Source organism: Rhinolophus sinicus, chromosome 2 (assembly GCF_057876585.1).
Source record: "Rhinolophus sinicus isolate RSI-liver-muscle chromosome 2, RSI-T2T, whole genome shotgun sequence".
NCBI lineage: Eukaryota > Metazoa > Chordata > Mammalia > Chiroptera > Rhinolophidae > Rhinolophus > Rhinolophus sinicus.
Genome location: NC_142502.1, coordinates 156,018,065 through 156,045,254, shown reverse-complemented (window position 1 = coordinate 156,045,254; position 27,190 = coordinate 156,018,065). Strand labels below are relative to the sequence as shown.

Sequence of the window (27,190 nt, the reverse complement as noted above, 5' to 3'; positions counted from 1 at the left end):
TAATTAAAAAAAAAAAAAAACTTAGCCCAATTTATTTAATATCCAGGATTATTAGGGAGGGCCCATTTAGTGGGTTAGAAAGTACAGAGACACTGATGTTTTTGTTTTCTTTTCTCACTTGCAGGGAGTCTTCCCCTCTCCCACCTTTAATGGTGGAATTTGCTGCACATTCGCTTGCTGTCACTTTTGAAAATACAGCACAATTGCATATCAGTGTGGAGAAAAGATATGATGAAAAGATACATAAACTTAGTCTGAAATATACCTCTGCTAAGAACAGCATTCCTAGACTTTATTCCTCATGATAGACAGCTTTGCTGAAGAGTGATACATTCCAATAAAAACACCAAGAAAACTCTACTAGGACAAACCTGCTGTGTGAGGAAAAGAGCAAAAGGATGCCCATTGTGAATGTGATGCCCCTAAGAAATCCGTGATTTACTCTAAAATTTCTATTGAAACTTTGTTTCTAAACAGCAGTAGTCTGTCTGGCTATACATCTAAAGACAAAGTGAAAAAAAAAAAGTTTGTCTCAAGCAATGGTGCTCACTTGTATAATATTTACCCCAATCTTTCACTGCTGTGAAGGACATTTAGATTGAATTGATTGGGACAAAAGATGGACAGAGTATGAGGCAAGCTGAGATGTGGTATGTTTGGCTAATTGATGGACGCTTGTTCTTGCTGATACTTTTGTCTATATGAAGCTGCTCTGGAAGAGAGAGAGCATTTATATCTGGCTTTCAGGATTGAATCTAATAGTGTAATAGTCTTTCCAGAAAAACTTATTGCTAGGTATCTTTCCTGGGGGAAGAGGGGTGCAGAAAATGCTAGGATTCAGAATTAGTGTTACGAATCCCCCCAAAAAAGTCTGACCCACTGCACAGATAATCTATTGGGCAAGAAGTTTCTAGGAGGTAGGGGAAGTCACAATTTTCACCAAGAGGAAAAACTGAAGAAAAATAACCCAGTTGTAAATACACATATACAATTTCCAAACAGTGGGTCAATTTGATCAAATCAAATCAAATTAATATATCAAATTGGTAATTTCAGTTAATCAAGAATCCTATTAAAGGTGCAAAGGAATTTAGTGGCTCTGCATAGATTCTATGGTAGTTTTTATTGTCTCAATCAAGCTTGTGGTTCTTATTTGTCAATTGCTTCTCTGAGTATTAGATGCCACATAAATGACTCACTAATCCGATAAAACTAAAAATAAGCTGAGATCCAATACGCGAAGGATGAATTTTAGCTTTAGTACATGGATCACAAAGAAAACGAGGATTAATTAGTTATCAACAAATATGCAACACCTCATCTATGCATAGAATTTTCTGATGGGCATTAAAATATGGTAACTAGCAAGGTGTAAATTGTGGTTCCTACCTCCAAATAACTTACTGTGCCCATTCTATTCTAAAGCACAGGCACAAATTGCTCATTAATACAAATATAAACAATCAAATAGCTTATTTTTCTTGAAATATAACAGTGCTCCCATATCTATTACTTCATTAAATATTCACCAACATGATTATTCAGAATGCAGGTCGAGGTGCTATTATCCTGAGTGTTACAGTTAAGTGTGCTCAAAAAAACAAAACAAAACAAAAAACACATTTGTACACTCATTTACCCTATTTGAAGGTTTGAACATTGGCATTCATGAATATTTAGGGCAAAGCTTAAATATCCCTGAAAACAGCCAGTTTTCACATTTCTTTAATGTTTTTTTTTTTACCAACTGATGCCTTAGGTTATTACAACAAGTGACCATAAATCAGCTGTCTGCTTGGGAAAAAAGACAGACTTGAAAGCTGTTCAATTTTCTTCAAAATGTTCTTGGCTGCTTAAAATGTATGCAATGGTTCCAGCGCAGTGAAAATGGGTTGGATAGAAAAATTCCACCATGGTAAAGAGATCACAATATCTTACTTGTTCTAACGTATACTTTGATATGCATTTGATACTGGTCATCCTAACAGGCAAACCTCAAAGGGAAGGCCAGGGATATGGAAATAGTGCCATAGAAAAATGAATTTAAAAGAAATTATGGAAGAAAGAAAACAACCAGATTCCTGATTAATAAAAAAAAAAGACATATTTTAGCAAAGTTATGTAAAATAGTAAACCTGCAAAGTGGAAACTTGGTGTCAGGAAAGTTAAATTTATGTTTTCAAAAAGATAGTATGTCTCGTACTATTTCTTAAAGCTAATGATGACCTCTATGCTCATGTTGCATTTCCATTTTTAGCTAAAGCAATGTAGGAGAGCTGGCCAAAAGAGAAAATTAAAGTGGAATTTAAATTTTTAGTCAGCCATTGGAATAACCTATCTTCCTGGATTCTCATTAATTAGAATTTGGGGGTTTAAGCCCTACAAACACTGCTGGTAGTGGAGAAGAGGTGCTCAAAGGGAAACTAGAATATGTGTGGGATCGAATGTGTTCCCTGTCTATTTGTTTTGCTTTTGGACAAAGCACTTCGTGAAATAGGTTTAGACATTTCCAAATTAAATAAACACTGACAGGTGTTTACAATGCAAATTTAGGTTTCTAGCTGTGTCAATATGAACATCTAGTCCAACTATTGTGACTGAAAGGACTAATTAGTCACACAGGTTGAACTGAAAATCCTTATTCGTTATGAGGCCAAAGCAGATTTTATAACTGTAAAATACCAATGATGGATAGTTTGACTGACATGCCTCCAAGATTCAAGCTTTCATTGTTGGCCTCTAACACGTAAGGGAATGGAATCAAATTTAGTCACGCAGTCATATATCTTTTTGTACTGGGCCAGACCTTCCTTAGTGAGCATTAGTCTCAGTTCTTCATTACACCTATAAGGAAACTGAAGCTAGAAAATTAAGTGTTTCTATTTGATCACAATTATACTGCTAATTAATGACAAAGGTATGAAATTATTCCCACCCCCAGTAGACTGTGATTGTCTCTTATTCCAGCTGACTTCTATCCATCCATCATTCTTCACCCATCCATCCATCCACCCATCTACCCATCCATCCTTCCAAAACCATCTTGTTATTTAAAGGATTTGATGTGGCTTATAAAGATACATGATGAAATAAGTTTAAAATAAGCTTAAAAAGTGGCAAAAGGAGAGTTTTGGATTTTAGATAACTGACCACTAAAATTGTCATGAACAAAACACATCCAAGGAGGCACACATACACAGCTATTGCATCACTTGATAGGGCAGCACATTAAGTGACACTAAAAAGGGAAGAAAATGAATGATAGAGTTCAAATTTTTAAAATCCAGTTACAAAAATTCAAATACTGATTTAACTGTAGTTATTTTGAAATGGAGTAAACACAGAAAGTTCCTTATTGACTTGTGGTAATCTTAACTTATTTTTTAAAGATCTTAAACATCTTGTCCCTCATCTCTACACATAAATGCATAACTAAATTCTTGGGGACTGAAAGAAAATGTGAATTACTGAATTTTTTCCTGCCTCTTTTTCCCCTCGACTTACAACACTGCAAACCATACTGGCTACAAAATTAACTCAATGAACTCTGTCTCTCTTCTCATTAGTCCACTGATGAAAATCCTTCCAACTTCCAAGGTCTCTCTTATTAACTACTGTTTTCCACAACCCAAATGCTAATGAGATATTTATCTTTGTCTCTCATACAAGCATCATTAGGGGTTTGTCAAATTATCTCTTATTACATCTTGGGAATAAATAAATGGAAGTGACCATTCATTAGTAATACTGGTTGTTTCTCCAAATACATGCATTCATTGAACAGGGCAGTCTCATTAACATGATGGCCCTAGAATGGGGGGTTCAAAATGAAAAGGATCGAAGGAGCCACAGGCAGAGAGTTATCTACAATTCTTTCCTACTGGGTAGTACCATGACCAATGACTCCTTGATAGAGTTTTCATCTGGGATATATGGGAACTTCTGTTCCACACAGTGCGTGGAGTGTGGAACAGCAAGAAATACAGGTGTGGTTGATTGGAAATGATGATGACTTAGTTAACAGGAAGTTGATTTTCTGATTTTTATTTTTTGACCCGAGTTCAATATATGCAAGATTGTATACTAAGCTCCCCCAATTAAGCCAATATCTGAGCAGCAAATCTATGAGTGTTTCTATCAAACAGTGATGGAGAGTAAATGTTATCTGGCTCAGATGTTACAATGTTATATCATTCATACACTAAGAAAATCCAATTTTTGCTGGTTATAGCTAAATTAGAACTCCATGCTTCCATATTTGACTTCTTCATTCCTCATAGTGCATACTTTAGTTCATTAATACATATTTGGAATGGTATAGGGGTGAACAACTTCAATTTAATTTGTCGTATGCTGATCAATAGTGAGAAATATATACTAATCCAGAAATCAAGTCTCAGTCTGGATCCCATGAGTAATATGCATCAATTATACTATATATATAAACATATATACTATATATGTCAATATTTGTATGCATAATCATTTGTATATGTGAATCATAATAACTTCTCTATCACTCAGTGATGTTATGGGGATCAAATTTGATATGTATGAAAGCACTTGGAAATATGCAAGTTTCCGCAATGCAGTGTTTATGTAAGTTACTATACAACTAATAAGACATTATTTTGGTTTCTCACATGGCAGTATAAAGAATGATTCTAGGAAATGCTTAACGACAGCAGCCAAATATCCACTTCACTGAATAAATTTCATTTTCATGTCCTGAAATCCTCTGTCCCCTCAGTTGAGTAAGATTTGCTATCTCTCACCCCAAATGGCCCCTCACATGAATGCTGCTTTTTTGAGGCTGATCCCTGTTATACTAGGATAGGATTCATCTTGGCACTGCTAACTTTGGGTGTACGTGTCAATCTCCCTAGTAACCTACAAGATAGGTGGTGCCAATCCAGGAGGTCTGGCCTGGATTCCCAGTTCTCCAGGCCAGATCTCCTGGAGAGCTACTGCACAGACGTGGGGATACTGCAGCTCTCTCTAAGCTCTCCTCCTGTTCACTTTCCTGGGACTTAGAAGATGTGACAACCTGATTTATTTTATCTCCCCATCCAGCGTTTACTTCCAATTCATGTCCTATTATATCTAGAGCATCTAAATGAACAGAGAAACAGGAAAACCAAATCACTTAGCACACAGTAATTATTAAAGGAAAGTGAAAGACAGACAGAAAGAAGAAGAGGAGAAGATGCCGAGGGGAGAAGAGACTGATTGTCTAAGTGTGATCCATGCAGCACAATGCTTCTATTGTAGTGGTTGTATTTGTAATTATAATATGACACTGCCTATGGTTGTGTCTTACATATGGATTAATAACATGCTAATTAACTCTTATAAGACACTGAGCAATATTTTCTTAGTGCTTTAGAATAGCAGCAGTCTCTGTCTTTCCAAATTGTTTAAATCTAAAAGTTTGGGAACTGCTTAGGTATATTTTTATCTTATTTCATATACTCTTATGGGACACAATTTACATCTATTTTTTCTTCCCCTTCTTCCATCTCCCTGCCCCACTCTGGTTCAAGCCATTGTTTCTCAGTCTATTTGTGTAGGACACAGCTCCCTGGCCCACACTGGTATTATGAGCCTTGTGCTTCCCCCCCGGCTGAGGAAGTCGGTTGCCAGTCATTGGTCAGCTGCTCATGGCAGCACACGGTAGCCCACGGCAGCACACGGCCACTCACACTGGTTGCCAGCCACTCACGCTGGCCACCGGCTGCTCCTGGCAGCACATGGTAGCCCACGGCAGCACACGGCAGCTCAAACCGACCTCATGGCAGACCAGGTCCAGGGAGAATCGTTGTTCACAATCTTAGCTGTAGACAGTGCAGCTCAGTGGCCCATGTGGGAATTGAACTGGCGACCTCTGCGTTAGGAGCATGACTCTCCAACCACCTGAGTACCGGGCCGGCTCCACGTCTATGTTTTATACCCCCAGAACATCACAGGAATTCAATAGAGTTGATTTAAAATGTTATCACCATTGATTGTAGTGATTATTTCTCTCTCTCTCTCTCTCTCTCTCTCTCTCTCTCTACGTATGTATATGTATATGTAATCAGAGTGTAATGACACTTTTTCCATCTTTATTGAAATATAAGTGACAAATAAAGTTGTATATTTAAGGTGTATGACTTGAGGTTTTGTTTATATAAAAATAATTATGATTGTGAAAATAGAATTAATAAATCTAAGAGTGAAGGCTTCATCTTGAACTTTAAAAATAGAAGAAATGTTACACAAAACACCTGAATTGGAAGAATCATTTCAAATAATCTTATCCTGACGGTAATCCTAAACTCACTACATTTATGCGTATGTTTGTCACAATTGCTCATTTATAACAGCTCATTACATTCTCAAGAAAAAAAAAATAAAAAAAGAGTGAGCAAGTATAGATTATTTTCCAGTAGTATAACTCCTAAAAGTGGGAGATGAGAGTTGTGGCAAAATCACACTTTTTCAAAGATTTTATCTGCCTTCTAAGATCTCTAGAAGTGACAATAAAATTTTATAACTGATTTCTACGTTATACCTCATGGCTGGAAATTTATAGTAGAGAAATAGTAAAAAAGTGACATTATCTTTAACTGAGAAGAGAGAATGATTGTAAGTTAGAAGGAAGGAAGGGCTAAAAACGTCTCTCAATAAGTTGGTCTGCCTGCCTTTATGAAGCATTTCTGTCCTTTGAGACAGCAATAAGATATAGCCTGCTTTATAAAAAGGACTGGAAAAAAAAAAAGGTGACAATCATTCTGAGTTCTTTTCCTATGTAATATTCCCCCAACTCTCCCTTTCTCCCCTGAACCTTATTACAATAGTCTTAAATTGTAAGTACTTTTATTTGATTATAAGGAAACTATACCTTTATAATGTTTTCCTTCAAAATCTAACTACAGGATGAAAGTTTTATCTTCTTCCTGAAATAAAGTACATGAAGATAAGGGTTGGCTGAGGCCAGCCATCACATTCAGACCAAGAAATAAAGTGCAGAACAAAATGCTCTCGTAAAATTTATCTTTTGATTAATTCTTCCATTCATTCACTCATTCATTAATTCATGTATCCATTCATTGTCATTTATTGACTACCTTGGATAATAAAGAGTTAAGCGGAAAAGGAACAGAATAGAAAACCAGACTTCCCTGCCTTCAGCAGCACGGAGAGTTCAGGTGTGAGACAAATGAAACAAGTATGTGTCTATGAGCAGAAAATTTCTCTTTGTCCACTAAGCATGGAAGGAACATGAGTTTATGAGCGATACAGATTGGGCTGACATCCCAGCTCTGCCACTGATTAGCTCTGTGACTTTGGGCAAGTTTCCCAAGTTCTCTAGGTTTTTTTATAAGTAAAAAATAAGTTATTTACATCTCTTTTACAGGATTACATTCTGTAGGAGTAGATAGACTCACAGTCTAGCACAGTGGCTGGCACTTAGATGTTACTGAGAGTGTTTATTACGTAGCCACAGCTGGCTCTGTGCACATTCTTACTTTGCTCTCCCCACAATGTAAAAAGCAACATTTATTCCTAGCACTGTACACCTGAGATCTTTAGACACAGACATTCCCTTCACAAAGAAACTGCAGTTTCCTGACTTCATTTCACACTTCCATGTTTGAACATCCTATAAATAGAGCAAATTATATATTTGATACGAGAGCACTTTTTAAAACACCTCAAAGCAACCTCATAATATTGTCAGTATACTTCAGAGCCAAGGAGAACTGTTCTCCTCAGCTGCATGACGTAACCAAGCACTCATCATTTCCTATTTGTTTCCGAATGGGGAGGCTCTTTGAGTTACCTGCTCCAGTCCCCTTACAGTAAAGAGAAGGAAGCCCTAAGCTGGCCTGTGCAGAATCAAATCACTGCACTGCGCGGTGTCTGACTGATTCTGGCCCGCTGACTCTCCATCCAATTGGTGTCCCATTTCTTCCATTGCTCCCAGTTTCATGTTTGGGTATCACAACACAGTAGCATCTCGGATGCCAAGATAAAAACAGCAGCAGGATTAGTTTGTTCCTTTTCCCAAGTTTCTCAAACGTGATTTGTCTTTTTCAATTCTGCCCTAAGTTTCATTGAAAATTTTAGGGAAGGCATTTAAGAAATAGCAGGGAATGCCATCCGCTGTCATCAACTGGAGTTGCCAGACCAGAGAGCACTCAGCAGTCCGTGCAAAGCCCACTCAGGACCAACTGAAGAACACACGTGCACATGTGGGGGAGAATGTGGCTACTTGTCCTCTCTGGAGGACTAAGGGCTTTATCAGAGTTCCTGCCTTTGTGTGTACATTTCATTAGAAGACAGCATCTGTGCCCGAACTCTTCCCACAGGTATCTGGGTATTTTATTTCAGTTATGTGATTGTCTAATGACTCTTTTAATCACTACTTATATTAAAATAGGGTTTTTTTCCCCATTAAGATAGTTGTGATAAGTAAAGGTTAAATGTAAAACACTGAGATTGCTAAGGGATTAACCATGCCTTCCTCGCTCCAGACATGCATTTACAGTCAGTTTCTTCCACTCAATTCTGACCTCTTTTCCCGCAAGTTGCTTATGCCCTTCCCACCTTGATGTGCCCTTTTCCTTCCTCTTACAGCGCTGCGATCCCTCCCTCTTCTCTTCATTCTAGGATGCCTTCTGATTAAGAACAAGAAATTAGCCTTCTGTTCACAAAAAAAAAAGGTCATTTGTAATCATGAGAACTTTTGAAATCATGTTTCACCTTTTAAATGGAAGACAAACGTTGCTTGATGGTTTGGAATTACTGTTAGGAGTATCAGTACCAAAGAGATTATGTCACTGCCCCTCTCCACAGGTCCTTTCCCTTTTTTCTCAATGGCTGCTCTTACTGGGTTTCCTCTTTTGTCTACCACTGTCAGGTTTTATAGACACCCTTTAAACCCATTGCAAATTGGTTCCTTCAGATGTGTTTTGAGCTGGAAATCTAGATAATCAAGGTTCTTTACCTATCTTGAGAAATCACAAATTGGCTATAAGAGAAACAGGGTCAGAGAGACTCTCAAATAAGAAAGCCCCGGTACTTTGGAATGCTCAGTCAAGGCTCAGGCTGAAAATACACAAGACCTGTTACTCTCCTCAAAATGCAAAGTTCCTTGTGAAGGCAGTGCACTTATCTGTAAGTGACCCATCCAGTAATATTTTTACTATGATAATCCTCAGATAGGCTTTTCTTATTTCACTAAATCTAAGAAACCTTATTGGAAGTAGACTCCGAATACCTCAATCTCTGTTTTCCAAGATACAGTCAAATAGAAGCCACGCCTCCTTTGGTGTTCCACTGAATTTGCTGGAAAAGAGATGAAAGGTGGCTGCTTTACTGTTTTTGACCACCTTGCTACCTGAAAGATGGGATGAGGGGGTGATATTTTGGCTTGTACTTCTAGGTAGAACCTGGTACTGCCACTCCGGGGTCAACTGTATTTATCCTGGGTCAGTGAATCACTCTGTATATCCTAAGTAGAGAGAAAAAGAGATGCTCTCTCTAGTAGCCCCTTTTCTTGTTTCCTAGGACCAGCTTTTCACTTGACAAACTGAGGAGTGCTAGTACTGGTTATGGGATTTTGTAATGCTGCTCCCCAGTGATCTGGTGCCTGGGCATGGAGTTTAAACCTGGAGCTGTTAGAACTTGGGTGATTTATTTAGCCTCTCATTTGCAAAATGGGAAGGATGCAGTAGTAATCTCAGGGTAGTTGTAAGAAATAAGAAAACCATGATCTATGAAGTGCTTAACACTGTTCCTAGTACATAATAAACAATAAATAAACCTTAGCCTTTCTCGGCTTTATTATTATTATACAAGACATGCACATGTTACCTCTAGCCTTACATGAGGCAGAATGCTTGTCATTAAAGCAGGCAAAACCCCAATATCCTAACAGCCACAGTTGGTAGACTATCCACACTTGCCCTTGCCTAGAATATTGTGAAGTAGGAGTGGGAAAAAAGCCAAGTATTGCATGAAGAATGCAAATGTACTTTCCCTCTGAATGTTCTATTTTTCTTTTCAACTTTAAACTCCACTGTATTTCAAAACATACACCCAACCATTCCAAAGCATTTTCAAGTTGGAAAGCCTTCTTTTTTGTTTCACAATAAGCTAAATGCAGGTGCAAACTCAAGGCAGACAGACCTTGGAAATTTTAAGTATGTTGCCGTGGCAATGGTTTGCAAGAATGTGTATGAGTTTCATCTTAGCTCTCAAGCATTCAACCGAGTTCATATGTGTAGGTTCAAATCACTAGGCACACAATGTTTGCCATTCATTGTTCTTGAAAGGTTTGGAAATAACTGTCTGTTGCTTATAGCAACCAGAAACCACAAAATTCATTTTTTCTTTCTTTCTATATCTATCTATCTATCATCTATCTATCTATCTATCTATCTATCTATCTATCTATCTATCTATCTATCTATCTATCTATCATGCAAATGTGTATCTTGTCATTCATTATCTGCTCTTAGCTGGCTAATCTCACAGTTTGGCTGCTCTAAGGGAAGCAGTATAGGTAAGTTCAACAATAATCATTTTCACTTTTGTTGTAAACACAGAGTTGCACTCCCAACATGAAAAAGCTGTAAAAATTTTCTACTGATTTTCACATTAATTTCCTCATTCAAAACTGACATATCCTTAAAGAAGCATGATGATTATTTAGGGATGCTCAATTAAAGTAAACTTTCAGTGTAATGAATTGTGGAGGATCTTTTTAAAAGGGCTCCATATAATGCAGGAAAGAAGACTAAAGTATGTAATTCTAGGCAGTAAATTAAATGCCTTGCCCCACTTCGCCCTTAATGGCAACCATCACCAAATGCAAAAAGACATACAAAAGAAGTAATTTTATCTCATTTGAACCATCACTACCTCAAGTTGGGTTGATGCTTCTAAATTGCAAAACCTGCACAATGGACTCATGATTCACTGACAATAAAAGCAGTGATTCTTGACAGAAGCATTTTTTCCCATAAATAGAATCCACAGGACACTAAAATTGGAAAGTTTTAAAGCTATCTATTTTGTAAAAGAAATAATTTTTAACAAACTCTCTTCAAATTACAAGGTTTTTTCCATCTAAAGTCGTACTATGCAAATTAAATCTATTAAAAAAAATATTCAACAGCAAACAACAACAAAACCTCTCATTCTAAGAGTGCACATTCTTCAGTTTTCCTAGCAAAAGGTTTTTTTGCTGCAAATGATCCATCATGATACAAAGTGCCCTACATAAAATGAGGCTACAAGGGACCCCACTATCTCCTGTATTTGGTTACTGACAAAACTTTTATTGAATTGCTATTAGCTACCAAAGCCTGGCAGTTATTTAAAATTATAATAACTCTGCTGCTTTAACTTTGACCCATCTTACAAAAGACACACACACACCCAATATAATCATTCTCTCTATCCTCCGCACTCCTTGATTGAACAGCTTATTGATGTATAGTCCTTTAAAAATGCAGCAGTGCTCTCTTCCTCTCCCCCAGTCTAAAAAGCCTACAGCAATGCTGGAATTAAAGAAATTAGAACACAATAATTAGCTATGCAAACTGTCAAGTGGATCTAAAAAGAAAAACCCGGAAAACACAACAATCAGCAGTTTCAAGCTCTAACAAGAATTTACACTGAGTTTCCATTTATTTTAAACAGGAATAGATTAGGTCTTTTGAAAAATTTTCACTGCAATTTCCATGGCACTAGGGCAAATCAGCTAATGGGTCTCTTACATCTTTAATTTCTATTGATACTGATACAGTAGAAGAGTCTTTGTTTCTATACTCTTTCCAAATAATTTCTGTTGTACTCTTCTATAACCAGGTTCATTCCCAAAGTGAGTAACATCGAAAGTGGTTCCAAAGTGGATATGGAATAGGTGAGTGAGTGAAATCACATGCTGTGAACCTTCCCCGCCCCCATTCCCAAAAGCCCCCAAATCTCACCTCAATAATTTTATAAGTGGTACCTAAATTAAAATGAGCACTAAGGGCAAACTGGAAAAGGAAAAGAATTATTAAATTATCTGGTATCTTTGTGTGCAAATGGGAGGGAGTAGGAATTCAGTTCTAGAGAGTACTAATTATACAATTTGTAGCTAAATCTATGGATTGTTTACAGATAACAACAAACTACCTTCTCCCCCTAGCAACTGTGTTAAATCCGTATGAAGCAATATGGATTACCTCTATTTTATATATGCTTTGTCTGAAATATCAATCTAATATTTACATTGACTGTTAAGGTTCCCTTCACCCATTATGTATACAGTAATAGAGTTAGAATATCGGATTGAAAAAAAAATCCAGCATTGCGATGAAATTGCTAAACTCAATTACTTTAAAGCTTTGTTTTGCTTCAATTCTCTTATCTTTAAACTTGTAGAAAACTGCCTACTTTATAAATTGAGACTATAAAGTGGTATTCCTGAAACTGGTCTAGGATAGGACATAGCATTCTGAGATTCCTCTAGGAGTTTAATCTTTATCTAACCCATTGACCTGGGCAAATCACTCCACATCCCAATAATAAGTAGGTGAAAGTGTAAGGACGATTGTGTATTTTTCAAGATTTAACAATCTAGTTTGTATTTTTATTTTTTATTTTTATTCTTCTCTTTGTTTCCTTCCCTTCCTACCTGATTCAATGACCATGTTTTCCTGAGGCTACATGCATACCTCATTAATCTGGTTAATCAGCAAAATGCTAACTTGAAAGAAACTGAGCCAGCCTTCAGCTGTCCAGACACCATCAAGGAGGCTGCAATTCTGGACTGTGATTTACCATCGCATGACATAGAATCACCCTTACAACCGGAGGTTCCAAATAACCATCATGGAATAAACAGGACCCCAGGAGACAAGTGTCTCAGACAAGTCTCATTACTAAGTCTCCCTTTCCTTTGTTCTGCTTCTTGTGTACCTATAAAACCTCCTGTTTTAGAACTGAGGAAGGTAGTCTTTGAGACAATAGTCCACCATCTTACTGGAATGCCAGCATTTGGAATAAACATACTTTTCTTTCCACCAACACTTGTCTCTTAACTGTTGGCTCACAAGTGGCAAAGAGCTGAACCTGTTTGGTAACAAGAGCAGATAACCCCTCAGGTTATTTTAAAATGTAATAATCAAGTGTACAATTCTACACTTGAAACCTATGTAATTTTACTAACCATTGTCTCCCCCAATAAATGTATTTTAAAAAATCAAAATAAATTTAAAAAATGTAATAATCAAGGATAACACAAGAGAGTCTTGTGGTAATGGTATAGTTAATTAAGTATTTTGATTGCAGTGGTGGTTACAAGAAGCTACACATGTGATGGAATTGCACACAGCCACACACACACGAACACATACAAAAACGTGCATGTATACCTGGTGAAATATGAGTAAGTTCTGTGATTTATAACAATATCAATATTCTGGTTTTAATATTGGACCATAGTTGCACAAGGTTAATATGTGGGGAAGTTTGGGTAAAGGAGGCAGAGACTCTCCTGTATCTTTCTTTGCAACTATCTGTGAATCTTTCATTTTTTCAAAAGGGGATGTTTCAAAAATGTATACATAGATAATACATGCATAGATACATAAATATAATAATTTTTTAAATTCATGAATTGGTTTGCTGACAGCCAAAGATGACATGCCAATATTTAGGGTCCGTTGCTTTATCAATGAAGTGAAATCTATTGGGTCCAAACAATTTACTTTTCCGCTCACTGTGGTAGTTTTTAACTAAAAAAAAAGTCAGTGCTTCTAAGGTATTTAGAATGTGGACTATTTCACCATGATTTAAAGTAGGGAAATTGTCACATGACATGTTGTTAGTAGTGACACTATTTCTGCCTACCCGTCTGTTGTTTATCCTTGAATATGGAATCCTAAAGATTAAGACACCAAATCACTACAAATTTAAAAAAAATATTGTGCCCTTGATTTAAAAGAAAAATTAAAGCAAAATACAAACAAAGCAAAACAAAATTAAAAAGAAAATGTCACGGATTCACTAAAAATTAAATTTCCAATATTTACATCTTGAGGACTCTATAGTTTCTGCTCAATTAGCTACTCCTATGAGGAGTAATCTTACTTTCTATTCCTAATATCCTGCAGAATCCTATTTATCTCAGAGTTAAATTGTGCTTCATATATTTCCTTTCAATGTCACAGAGTCCAGTGGATTCTTCTAACCTCCACAAGGTCTAAAAATAATGGCTAGTGACTTAGCAATTTTATTCTATACATTGGTTTCAAATTTTGATTCGTAAGTGACACAAACGGGGCCAAAGAAAACAATAAATGCCATTAACACATTTCTATTAGAGGGAAAATTGAAGAATAGAGGCAAAGCAAACAGGAAATTATAAAGAAAAGAATGAGCAGAAGGAAAGAGAAAAGGAAAGAAAGGGTTCCCCCACTTATGTTTGGATAGTGGCAGGGTGTCTCATGCCATTTTATAAATGGGACCAATCATAGAGATATTGCAGACCTAGGAAAGTAGGAGTAATATCTCACCTAGTGAGTTGTGTACTAGGTTTGGTTTCAAAATTCTAGCAAGACGTTTAAGAGAAAAGACAATCCATCAGAACAGCTCTGCTCTAGGACTAGCCAACTGAATTGTCTTTAGGATTTAGCTTTCTTGTGGCAGCAAAGACACCACTCCACTTAAACACCAAACCTAAGAAACAGAACAGAAAAGTGCCCACTGGAGGATTGTCCTGTCCTTGAACGTTCTACCAAACAATAGAAGGTACAACAGGCAATTTCTCAGTTACTTTAATTAAAATGGGCAAAAAAGGAGGAGTTATCTGATGAAATCCTTCCAGAACCCATGAATATTTTTCCCAGAGTTAAGTCCACTGGTTATAATAAATTTAAAACGGGAGGAATTACTCTCAATAAAAGAATATACAATAAGCGATGAGCCAAAAAAGACACTAAGGGTGGTCAATGGGTAATATGTTCCAGAGCTGCCGCAACAGAGTCCAGGCCTATACTTTATGTAACCTTGATGAAAAGATCTGGCTGAGAAGTGTGTGGTTACAACACCCTGTAACACCTTGCCCTTCTTCGCTCTCCCGAGTGCCTTTGTGTCAAAATGCTTCTTTGGCTTTTCAGGGTCCAGGGAACGCTTCAAAGTTGAAATGTCTCAAGCTAACTCTGTCTGGAAGTCAAGTCCTTCACTATAAAGATTTCATTAAAAGCTAAATCTCTACTATACATATCAATGTGTACTCCAAAATGCTGGTTTCCAGAACAATCACCACACCCTGTCTAGTTTAGATGCTGACAATAGAAAAAAAAATTAAAAACACAATCACTGCAACTTCCGTATATTAAGTCTTGAAATTATGAATGTCAAAGTTCTAATTTCATTTCCTGTGTGTGAGAATATTTCCTTGCTAAATATTTCGAATTACTATAGACACTTGTAAGCTATATTAGTTTTTGTATATACATTGTGAACATCCATAGAAATAATTTGTCCTACACATCTAATCTTCTGTTCCCAATACAGACCTGCTTTCTTTTTTCTGTTTATAGAAAAATGCTTACAAAGTTTTGTTTTCTGTGGATCTCATTTGGCGTTTATGAAATGTATTTTTTTGTAAATCTTTATCGGTGATGAGAATTTTTCTCAAACTGTGTTGTCTATTGTTTCTGTCGCCACTTTCCTACCACTTCCATTAGAAGCCACAGTGCCCCTTATTTTTTAGAGAAGAATCTGAAACTGATTTGGGGATGAAGGACTTTTAGTCCAGAGTATGCAGCACTTGATATAATATTTATTGATATAAAACCCAAAAATACACACGGTAAGTACAGCATTCACATGGGTAATTATTTAGTAGATTCAGCCCATGATTTTACACCACAGGGTTCTTATTAGGAACATCAGAGAGGGAATCAGAGTTTCTTGACACATGGTAATGAATATTTTCACTTACAATGAATAATTTAGCTCTTTTGGCATCCATTGTATGAAAAATAGATTTGAAATAATTTCAAGGTCTCTTAGCAAAGTGGAGGTTTTAGAACACAAGAACAGGCTGTATGGGGTCCCTCTCCTTTCTTTTCACAGAATTGTGCTTGCTTTTGTGATCCACACACTGTGAAATTTTTCCTCATTCGTCAAGATGATATGGAAATGAAAAGATGTTGTTTCTTCTATAGCATTTTCTAGGAATCCAAATCACTAATTCTCTGAAATGTACCAGCCTTGCCCAGAGAATGCCAATGAGCCTCTGTATTCTTCATTGCAGAATGGAAAAGGAGCTTTCCCTCTAATTAGCTCTAACCATGACTGGAATTATTCTCACACTAGTTTCAAAATGAAAATCCTGTAAGACAATCCCAGATGCGAATTAATTCCAAAATATAGAGGCGATAATTCAACAAAATTGAAAGCAGTCTATGTTTTAAGCCACGTGTCTTTAAACCCTTTTATCTTAAAGAAAATTCATATTTATTCACTCTCTAAAATAATAATGTAATAGAGCTGGAAACCCTTCACTTTACAAATGGGGAAGTCAAGTACCAGAAAATTAAGTAGTTGGTCATCCTTACACCAGTAGCAGTACAACTTTCTCTAGTACAATGTCTTTATATAAATCAAAATAAAGTATTTTAAAATTAGATGAAGTCCAAAAAGTAACCTGGTCACAATGGGATATGTTGAATTTGAGATGAATTGAGGGGGCAGCTACAAAGTGTGTTGGAAGTTTAGGAGAGCATTCTAGGCTGAAGATGTTATAAATTTCCCAAGGAAATAGAAAGGGGAAAAGAGATTCTGAGACCTATTTCAAAATAAAACCAACGTTTACATAGGTGGGAAGGAAAAACAGGTACAAACAGAAAGGACTGCTTTTCTGTTAATTGTTTTTCTCCCTGAAATAGTTTTGGAATGTTTCTGAGTAGAAATTCTGGGTAGCCCAGTGAGGAGGATTCCTTTAGGTATTGGTGGGAATCAAACCAAGTGATGTTGACATTTTTCAAAAGTAGTCTGATGACACTCAGTGGCATCTTTGACACAAAAATTCTAATAAAAAAATATTGCTCAAAGGGCATAGTTAATATTAACCTCAGCCATGACAAACGTACAACGCTTAAACATAATGTTCACATTAGGGCAAGCTGAAGAGTAAACTCTTTATAATATGGTTGCAACATTTCTATATATTTAAGTTATTTCAAATTAAAACATTTTTTAAAAACTAAAAATAAAAGAAGCACACTGATATGATCACATCACACATATTGCGTATTAGTTGGCAAAACTGGTTTTATAAAATAATTTTCTTAAAGATACAGATACATTCATAAAGGGAATATATATAGATAACCACAACCATAAAACAACCAACGTATAAATCCCCCCATTTGTAATATTTACAGATATGAAACATGCATTATCATCATTTGAATGGCATGTCTTTGGGATTGTCCTTACATTGTAGTCATTCAAATAAACCAAGCATATACTTTTATATTTCATCTTGTCATTTTGAACCCTCATCTCTCTTCCTAAAGTACTACAAAGAGTTGATTCATCATTTAGGGAATTTCTAGGTAGAAAGACAGGCTAAAGTCAGTATTTAATTTGTTTTTGCTTCAGTAGCTTTCTGTTTAAAATGAAACTATCTATTGCAATTGAAAAATCACTGGCTGTGTGGAAATCTGGAAGGTCCGCGATCTAGGAAACCCTTGTTACATCAATCGCTTACAACAGTGAGTTTACTATCTCTAGCTTGAAATTTTGAAAAATAATCAAGAACTACTCAGTGTGGTATTTTACATGCAGGTATCATTTCAGCCAGTTCTAGTGAACGGTTCATGAAGTTTTCCATAATTATTTACTGTATTTTAAACTACTTACTGACGAAATAATAGTACTGTATTGATAACCATTGCAGTAACATGAGTAGACTGTTTCCATAATTACCACTTATTCAAAATTGTTACACTCAAGGCCAGACAGACCCTTTGCTTCCTGCCCATACACATCTACAATCTATTTTCTTTTCAGTGGGTACCCTTCAAAAATAAAATTAAATTACATTAAAGATAAAGGAGGATGTAGAATCAGGCATACTGAAAATCATTGCTGGAGTCATTTACAAACACACTCAATTATATCTTAATGGCCTGAGATAGTTATACTTACTCCAATGTGTCCAACTAACTATTGGAAACACAACTCAATATTTCAAATCATCCCATCAGTAAAAAAAACAAAAACAACAACAACAACAAAAACAACAACAAAAACAAACAATTTCTTATTTTTAAAGGAAAACTTTTTAGCAACGATGGCAGATTTTAACGAATAGAGAAAATGAGTATAAACTAAATGTGCAGGCGACTTTTAAATAAAAATGTTATACACATTTTGCATTACTTTTATTATTTATAAAACATGAAAAGTGACTTTTTAAGAAATCAATATGTTGTCCTGAGAACATGTAGGACAGGAAACGATCATCTTGATTGTGTTTTGAGACAAGCTACTTGAGACCTCACTTCATATTCAAATACCTTCGGTGCTCTAAACACAACTTAAGAAGCTGATAACTGGTGTTATTGGATATGTAGCCACCTGATTTGATGGGGTTTTGTGGTACCTTTGATTTTGTGACAGGATAATGAGGGCTGCTCAAACACAGGGAGCAGCTAGCAGAACAACATTAGTGCATCAATTTAGCCCATACTGAACTTTCTTTTCACCAAACTTCCTCAAAGTATATAGCAGATACTCAGCAAATATGTGTTCATTAATTGATTGTATTAGAAAAAAAAATAGTTCAGCCTTCAGTACCCCTTAAACTTTATATGTGTTTGTCCTGACTCTTCAACTGGACTTTTAAGGCAGCAAGTGTCTTATTTTCCTTTGAGTCACCCATGACATCTAGCTCAGTTCTGGTATAGATTAATCAACCAGTAGATATTTTAATAGATCTTAACTATCAAATGTACAGAAAATACTGAGATAGGTGCTTATTACTTGCTTATGTATTATAATTGTCAACATTCTGGAAATAAAAGGTACACTTCTTGAAGGCTAAGAAAACTCTTGGCAAACCCAAGAGTAGCTAGTCCCCCCCGAAATTTCCAGTTTGTTATATGCATCCTTTAAACCTATTATTTAGCAGCTATTTAGCAATGTATTACACAGACACACATATTCATACACACACCACTACAAACATAATGGATAGGTGATCTACTTAAATCTAGCTAATTGAGACAAGTGATGGCATGTAATTGCAAACAATGATTTTAAGCCAATGAGAGAGTAAGTGGTCTAGAAAGTACACCTGGTCGTGCAAGATAATTCATTACGTAGACAGTTCACACATGGGTCATTGAGAATTGATGCCTGAGTGTGTACCTATGCAACTCCAAAATAAGGTGCTTTTAAAAAAATCAAAATACTATGTAATATTTTTAATGTGACAATTAAATATTAGTGTTTTAAAGTCATAAAGGTAGTCTTATTTTTATATATAATATATACTTCATTATATGCACAGTATTTTATACGGAATCTATATTTTTATATACAAAATAATTATTTTTCCATTATAAGCAAATTCATTTCACTGGAGGATTGGTTGGGAAGGCATTGTGTCTGAAGCTCTAGCAGAGTTTGCAATTTGAAAAAAGTGAAGAGGTCAGATAGGTGAACGTGGTTTCTCATACCATTAAATCCGAACTTTATCCATGAATTTAGTAGTAAATCTAGGCTGTGAACTTATAGAATCATATTTTTGGTCAAAAGTCTGACATATGATTAGAGCCAAGACTTGTATCCTACAAAACCCATTACATTTTAATAAAAAGAGCAATGGAAACAAAGATGAGAACATATAGACTTCAGGACTGATTTCTTTTGGAGACTGATTTCTTCTGGTCCCCTAAAATAATATTCAAGTAATTCCCACCATTGTGTGTAATTGTTGTCTTTTAAACTAAGTAATACTTCAAGTAATGGGGTCTTTATATCAAAAGACATTATAGTTGTGGGAAATAGTAAGAAGAGTCTTCAAGCCTTTCTGTTTTCAAGAAAATTATTAAATTGTGGTTTAATCTACAGTATTTTATATACATCACAACAATGAAAACAAAAATGTATACCTGATTTTGGGGAAATAGTTCTGAGGTGGTTACTAATGCTTAATTAAGCAAGTGAATTCAAATGAAGGTAAAAATGTGAGGGGCACATGGAAATGTGCAGTGATGATCACATAATTTATAACACAAAAACAGAAAACATCTCTCATGTAGTTTTGCTTTTTCATGGCTATTATTAAGTTTGGACTCATACTATCTTCATTTGCTAAGGGACACTAGAGATATCCACATGGGTTTATAACTATCTGTGACGCTCCCCAATTAGCCTATATACTGGAAATTACCTATTTACTCCATAATATTGTACTTGGCTCCATTCTCTGTGTCAGAGTGATGAGGGATTCAAATAGCAACAGTCAAGTAAATATAAATAAGATAGAAGCAAGTGAAATCATTTTTCTGGGTCAATATGGTAACTTTAGTATAACTCAAAGGCATTTCAAGACTAATTAAACACAAAAATGTATAAAGCAGAACTTGGTGTCATTACAATCTGCTGAATATATACATAGCTTATTGTTTACGTTTTGTAATGTTGAGGTCTGGAGCAAATGGCATTTGAGTCCATAATGACTCGGTGTGATTCTGGGAGTAGCAGAGGAACATGATTCTGGGAGTAGAGGAAATGGGAAGTGAAAGAAAAAAAACAATAATAAAAGGGACCACTTTGTATAATTATATATCCACTAACACTGTTCACCTAAGAACTTTGCTAGTTCTTGTAACACTGGCATTAAGAGCACTAATTTTGACAGGGCAAAATCTTGTTTAAAAATGAGTTATTTTCCAAATAGGTAGAGCGTAAAGCTTACTTCTTGAAACATTTAAGCTTTATATACACAAAGCCTGAATGTCCTTGGTTCCATGCTTTTTTTCCAGTTTGGAAACTACAAAGTATAAGTTAAGAGGGCTTTTCCCATCAATTAGCATTCTGCTTACTGCATCCATCATACAGTTAATTGATTGCACTTGTAGTTTATAAATGCACCCAGATGCTGTGGGATGAGCACATTTTGTAAATTAAAGGAGCATATGGAAGACACACAGACAGTAACATTTCATCATAACTACCCAAAAACATCCTTAATATGCGATGCTATATCACTAATTACTATGTTAAAATGTAAGCATTTCCCTAGTTAATGTCTTGGTGAGACATTTGCTTGGCAGTTGAGCCCAAATACTATTGTGACCAGACATTTAATACAACTTCAAGGCTCTTCTAGTTTCATTCCACTTTGCCTATAAGGAGAACGTGGCTCTTAGCTTATTAGGAAAGCTTGATTGTGCGAAGTCAACAAAAATTTTTATTCTTTATCACTTGGTCATTTTGCTTAAGAACACCAGTCAACCCTCCAAAACATAAATCTGTCCGAAGTTCCGTATGCAGGCTCTATTTTCTTTCTAAAAACATCAGAGGGAATTTGCCAAGTGAAGAGCATTTTGCTGTTTAGTGGATTCTTTTATTAATTTCTAAGAACAGGGCACAGAAGAAAAGGTCTGCAGAAAGTATAAGAAATTGGCTTAATTCTTCAACTCGGGGGAAATTAGAGTAAGTGATCTGAGTAAATTATCTGTACTACCTCAAGGTGCAAAAGGTAAAGATTTTCATTCTCTTATCTAGGTCATAAGTCTTTGTCAAGTCAAGGTTCAACAGGTAAGTGAAAAAAGACACGTGGCATGGCAAAACTCCTTTTGAAGAACAGACATCCTCTCCAACCACAAGGTTCACCAACCAAATAATTAAGTGAGCTGTGGGTGAACCATGGACTAAAAGATGTATATGCAAACTTTAAAATTTGTTTCATTAGTACATTTTGGCAGCATGCTTTTAGTTGAATTCAGTGGTACATAGGACTGAAAATTGTGTCTAAGTTCACCTTGGAATTCTGAAAGAATCATTAAAATTATAAAAATCAGAAGTGAATGTATTTTCATTCTTTAGCAGTCCCATGACCTTTCTAGGCAAAGCTGTGCCTAATTCTCTGGGTGCTTGGGTGATAAAAGCTTGATGGAGGATGCAGAGAGATTCAATTCATTTCAGAATTTGAAATGGGCATGCCTGAGGCTTCATGACAAGATCAATAAATACTTAAAACATTCAAAGTTATTCTAGAAATGAAGATCTGTTTATGACCTAGAAGTAACATCATAGTCAGCATGAGCTCTGAATGTTTTCAGAATTGAAAGCTTTCTTAGGGAAAAAGTCAGTAAACCCTATACATGCCTGAATCATCTAAGGTCTAGTAAGTTTAGTAGGTACTGCCATATATTTAGATACCACTAACTCAAATAATACAATCACTGAACGTTAATTTTGCTCCTTCTTTATCTGAACATGGCAAAGAGAAAAAGGTTACAAACAACAAAGAGATAAAACACCATTTACAATCTGGTAAAGCAACTTCAAGTCCATTCATGGGACTTCCTTAATCTATGAAGCAGGGGCTACCTAATTTAATGAAAAATAGTTGTCAAAATAGACCTGACATGCTATCTTATAATTAAAGGAAGATGCAATCAGAAGTTCCCTTGAAAAGAGAGGCCAGGCTTCCTTCACTATTAGGCAGACTGTTCCCCTCCCCACCTCCCCTTTTCTGATTTGCAATCCCTTCTGTCCTCCATCTGCTCCCCTCCACCTATTGTCTCCACTCACTGCCAAGCGTGCCTAGCCCATCTGGCCATACTCCTGCTTTTGCTGGCTCTAATTCCCATGGGCCTAGGAAATATTTGAATGCTAAGGCATTTCCCCTCTTCACGAGAATAAAGACTAGTTAGGAGAGTATCAAAAAACTCCCCAAAGAATTCACACACACACATGAACATGCACATGATATCTCACATACACAAATAACAGTTTTATAATCCTCTCCTAGATTGAAAAAAAAAAAAATGCTTGTAATTTTTTCACCTTAGATGCATTTTTAAAAAGATGCATTATAAAAAATTGAAATTTACTATCTATCTTTGAAATAATCAAAATTTGTATTTCAAAAATATAAACACTTTCATTAATTCCAGACATGCATTTTTTTCAGTAAGCAGAATTAGTGTACATAAATGTTACTCAAATCTTAGCATCGTGAAATATTTTCATTAGTTAATCAGATTTAATCATTGATCATTAATACATTTTTCTGTTGTACCAAACGTACATTTAATTCATTCAGACATTCCACCTTTACAAATTCTCAACAAAAATCTCACTCTGCCGCAAAAGCATGCATGGTCAGAATTTAAGCATATTTCGGCATAATTATCACCATGTCATTAACGATGATAAAGCAGGCTGGCAAGTCTGGAAAGCAGCTTTTATTCATGCTTTTACTTGAACCAACTTAATACATAAATACACACACACACACACACACACACACACATTTTGGATTGTTTTTGCCACAAGCATGCTAAAAACAAAACAAAACAAAAAACCTCTGAAGCTCACATAAAGCAGCAAACAAAACTAGAAGCAACCATGCTCAGGGTTTAAGGACATTTAAAATTTTAAAACCACCTTTGCACATTTCATATAAAGCATGCATAAATTTGACATGCAGTCTCCAAGAGGAAATAGTTTAAAATAAATCTTAAAATTAGTTTATCCAAAAGAGTTTATTCTTATTTTAATTATTATTGTTCTTAGGCTTCTGGTGTCTTAAACCCTGCATGCTGCAGTTCTAAGCTGTGCTGAGCACCGGCTGTGACAGAAGAAGCTACCTGCGAGTTTTCACAGTGCCATCTCATATCCATGTCTGTCTGGCTACCCTGCGTGCTTAGAGCTTTTTTCTTAATTCTTAATGGAAATCCTAGGAAATTTAGTCCATCCTCTGAAATCAATACTGGTGACAGGAGAGCTCCCTGACTCAGTGGGAGATCAAGATGATAAATTGCCTGCGCATCAGCCTGGCCTATCAGTGCCCTGCACACAGATGGGCGAGAAAATACACAGAAAAGGCTCTATCCGTCACGTGTCACCGAGGAGCCAATGAGTGACGCGCTACTGCAGGAAGGGATGCTGCAGTTCCGTCTGCAGTTGATGAGGCTGTTGGTACACAGCCCAGCCCGCGCCTGGCTCAAAAAGTCTAGGCAGTCACTGCTGTTGAATTTGCTCCCTGGCTGGGGCTGCAAAGCGGAATGGACATCCCATTTAACCCCAGACCCAAGTAAAGACCTATTTTCATGCACAGGGGATTTTCTCTATTATTACTTCTTAATCCAGTGTGATTGCTGAGCAGAAGGGAAACTAATTTTTTTTTTTTAACATCCCAGCTCTTAAACTCTTATATGCTTCTTTTCAGATGATTATCATGTTTCCACCTAATGTTAAATTAGATACCTTAAACTGTGCAATTAGCATGCAACCGTCCTAACAGAATCGCCTCAAAGCTTTATAATTGTAATTATAATTTTATTTCCAAGTTAATGAATGGCATTTTTTTTTTGAATGCCACGTTTATAATGAGTATTTTTATGGGATGATTTTGTAAAGGCAAGTATGAAACATTAAAAAGTATATTATTATGCCTTTTTGCCAATTAGAACTGTTCTTCTTTAAAGACAATTTAAGTCCCAATAAATATACCATTTTATCGATCATTAAAAATACAAACAAGCACCAAAGGATACTTGTTCCCCAAAGCCTGAAGAACAAATGTGTTATACAGTGATTGAAATGTGTACTTATTTTTTGCCTTTCCTCTGAAGTTTAAAATAATTCTTTGGTAAGCAAAGGCTCCACATCTGGAATACCATATGGAAATATATCCCCCAATATATCTGCTTCTATTGATCATTCTGTAATAACATATGTTGCACAGTTCTTCAAAGTAACTGAGATGATTGTATCCAGTCTGACAGGGAAGGTTATAAATGAAGAGACCATGGTGCATTTCAAATGACAGTATCATAGAGATTAAAAACAAAACAAAACAAAACAAAAAAAACACAAAAGAAACTGAACAATCTTTTAGTTGTTCAGGAATAACATTTATATCCGAAAGAGTACTCAGACACCTCTCTTTGTTCTTCATTGCCCAGCTGTAATTATATCCATGCATTTTCAAGGATTAATTTTAATTCCTTTTAGATCACCCAATACTACTTAGTGAAAAATCTGAGAATAAATACTGATAGGTGAGCCATCCTAAGTAGATTGTCATTGAACTTTAAAATGTTGAAATTCCACAGCTTATTTTGTCTTGGCAATCATTTTTAAAACATATTCCTGGAAGACTGAACCCTGTCAAGATTTTACAAATTTGTCCTCTCTTTCTTTTACTCAATATTGACTATCAGGAAATAATGAACCCTTTATAAATTCCTTAAAATTTATATTTTGTGCCCATTCTATCTACTTAGCCTATTTATTCAATTACAACATAATAATCAACAATCAAACTTTATTCTTTTAAGAGAAAAGATTAAGGCTCAGAGCACTTCTAATAAAAAAGAAAACAACAATAATAAAATATCAACATCAAACCTGCTCATTGTAGTATTACAATAGCCAAAAACTAGAAACCACCTTGTCATCAATAATGAACTGATCAGATAAATTTTGGTACAGCTTTACAGTCGAGATACTCTGCAGCTGTAAAATATGTGGTAAATTCAAATGTGCTTATAGGAAGAGATCTCTAGGATGTATTGTTATTTTGACAAAAATTAATGGTGCAAATTTTAACTTGTTTAAAGACTATATACATAAAAACATTTACACACACAAATAGATAGTTGCATATGCAGAAGGAATTTCCTTAAAGACATAAAGTATAAGTCAATAGTGGTTAAATCTGAGGAGGGGAGCTGGGACGGAAGCACAGTTTTTATTAGGTATCATTTTGTATATTTTTTCATGAAGTCTATGTATTACTTTTCTAATTTAAAATTAATTAAAGTGGTGGTATCTATATTCATTTAGGTTTAGAAGAACATAACTGGTAGATGTTTTGAGCAAAGATGTTGAGGGGAAAGGAGTGGTAGGAGAGGGAAGGGTGGCCTACTTTTTTTCAAAGAACATAGGGTAGGTGTGGGTAAGAAGGGAGCTGCCAGATATAGGTTCTGGCAGTCTTAGGTGAAGACCTCCCCATCCTATATTCACTTTTAGCACTTTCATCTCTGAATGCAGGTAATAATACAAACTTACATGTGTTAAGAGCTTTAGAATTCATAGTAACAGTTCACCTAAATTACCTCTGATTCTTAGAGGTAGGAATGGGAAGGACTGAGAAGTAAATGATTTGGCTAATTACCCAAACTTGGACAAATTAACCCCTCCAAGCCTTAGTTTTCTTTTAGCAGGATGCAATTAGCAAGAAGTGGCGGAACGAAACTTGAAGCTTAATTTAGGCTATCATTTACTGCTGCTTTGAAGTCAAGATATTGTGCATGCTTTTACCAATAGTGGTATAGGGCTAAAGACAAAACAAAATCAATTTTCTTGAGTTTCCTACCCAGCACAAGCTTACAGATTCTACTGACTCTTGTTGTTATTCACATTTCTATAACTTGAAGAGATATAACGTTTTAAAAAACACTGAATTGGCCAAATTAAGTCAAAGGCTTATAATTTGCATTATTTAAGGGTTTTTTTGTTTTACGCAAAATTATTCTAAGTCATGGGTGGAGGGGAGTGATTTTTGCCCCCAAAGGAACATTGGACAGTGTTTAGAAACATTTCTAGTTGTCACACTGGGGAGGTGCTACTAGCACGCAGTGGGTAGTGACCAAAGATGACGCTAATCATCCTACAGTGCATAGGATGGCCCCCCAGAACAGAATGACCTGGCCCTAAATGTCAATAGTACGGAGAATGAGAAATTATGCTCTAAATACGAGGCTTTTCTACCTTGTTTACCCAGAATTAAAGAAGAAGTATAGTGTACTATGATGTATATAAAGTAGCAAGGAAGTAAGTTTAGATGGAAAAGAGAGGGGTCCGAGGACCAGGCCCTGGGTCACTGCAAAGTGAAGAAGTCATGGAGAAGAGGAAGAAACAGCAAATAAGGAAGAGAAGT

At 35.8% G+C, this 27,190-nt stretch overlaps 1 protein-coding gene across 36 annotated transcripts in view; it reads right to left on the bottom strand.

The window, feature by feature from the left end:
* NRXN1 (neurexin 1) overlaps positions 1-27,190 on the bottom strand; it is a 1,058,790-nt gene that overhangs the window by 34,791 nt on the left and 996,809 nt on the right. Inside the window, exon 1 of one of the 36 annotated variants that reach the window (XM_019719381.3) lies at positions 23,892-24,088. The exons of 34 other annotated variants lie outside the window; for them this stretch is intronic. In XM_019719381.3, the coding sequence (XP_019574940.1) occupies positions 23,892-23,924 (33 nt within the window). In that variant the 5' untranslated portion in view covers positions 23,925-24,088. Of the gene's footprint in view, positions 1-23,891; positions 24,089-27,190 lie in introns of those variants that run through there. One more of the 36 variants, XM_019719388.3, reaches the window with a different exon arrangement.